Raw genomic sequence first — 1,005 nt, forward strand, 5'->3', positions numbered from 1 at the left:
AGTACGTACAGCCTCGGCCTGGTCAAGGGAGAGTAATTGGACTTGCTGCGAGCCTGTTGCTGCATCGGGGCAACTGCTGAGCAACGAGGGTTGTTCGTCAACTGGTAGCCGCACTCACGGGTTACGGGCATTGGGGACACCGCACGAACACCTGTAACCGCTGCAATTTCATTCGGCCTAAGCGGATACATTTGCTTTTGTGTCAGATGACAAAGAAACTCGCCACCTTCTTCAATCGTCTTCTTAGGATGAACGGGATTTGATATCCCCGGCTGTGGTGGCCGGCGGATTAGGAGCAGATGAGGCGGCTGCATCGAGTGCTATAGACGAGTCTGCCGGTTCTGGTGCCTGTGTCATCGGCGCTGCACTGAATGGCTCCCCTGGAGATTTAGACGGCGCACTCCGAACGTCCTTTTCTAGCCCGTACTGGGGAGACAAGGGGGCGTTGCCGTCCGCACCACGCACCCGCGTATCACCCAACTCAGCCGGCGAGGTCGGGGCCGTTGGGCCATACGACGGCGCCTCAAGCTCTGTCTTCGGTTCCGTAGTCATCAGCTCTACTGGAGAGACATGATCTGTGAGGCCAGGCAGCTCCGCTTTCTTAGGATAGACTTCGCCCGTGGAGACCTCGAGGCCGTCGGCCGCTTTCTCGTGCACCATCATCGCGTCTGTTGGTGAAGCTTCCGATCGTCCGCGCTTCTTCCTTCTCATGCAGAGGAATGCAGCAAGTAAGATTGCAAGTCCTATAGCAGCGGCCCCGATGCCAATGCCTACTTTCGCCCCGACAGACAAACCGTGCTCAGATGCTGCAGAAGATGAGGACGCCGAAGCTGAAGGACTTGGAGAGGGTGTCACAGTCAACGCTATAGCATCGATTGTGCAATTTGCAGCGCCGAGGGATGATTTTGAGCTTACGAAGACTACTTGATCGCTCGTAGAATCACTGGAAGTAAGCTCAAGCTTAAGAACATCGGTTCCCGTCGAAATCAAGGGACTGAAATGATG

At 55.7% G+C, this 1,005-nt stretch overlaps 1 protein-coding gene across 1 annotated transcript; it reads right to left on the reverse strand.

The window, feature by feature from the left end:
* Window positions 1-243: 243 nt before the first annotated feature.
* W97_09362 (uncharacterized protein) lies at window positions 244-668 on the reverse strand (the record flags this gene model as incomplete). Its single annotated transcript, XM_007787223.1, has 1 exon — window positions 244-668. A coding segment is annotated over one exon (425 nt), but the record flags the coding sequence as incomplete, so codon positions are not given.
* Window positions 669-1,005: the final 337 nt, after the last annotated feature.

This window comes from Coniosporium apollinis (genome assembly GCF_000281105.1).
Source record: "Coniosporium apollinis CBS 100218 chromosome Unknown supercont1.136, whole genome shotgun sequence".
Lineage (NCBI taxonomy): Eukaryota > Fungi > Ascomycota > Dothideomycetes > Coniosporium > Coniosporium apollinis.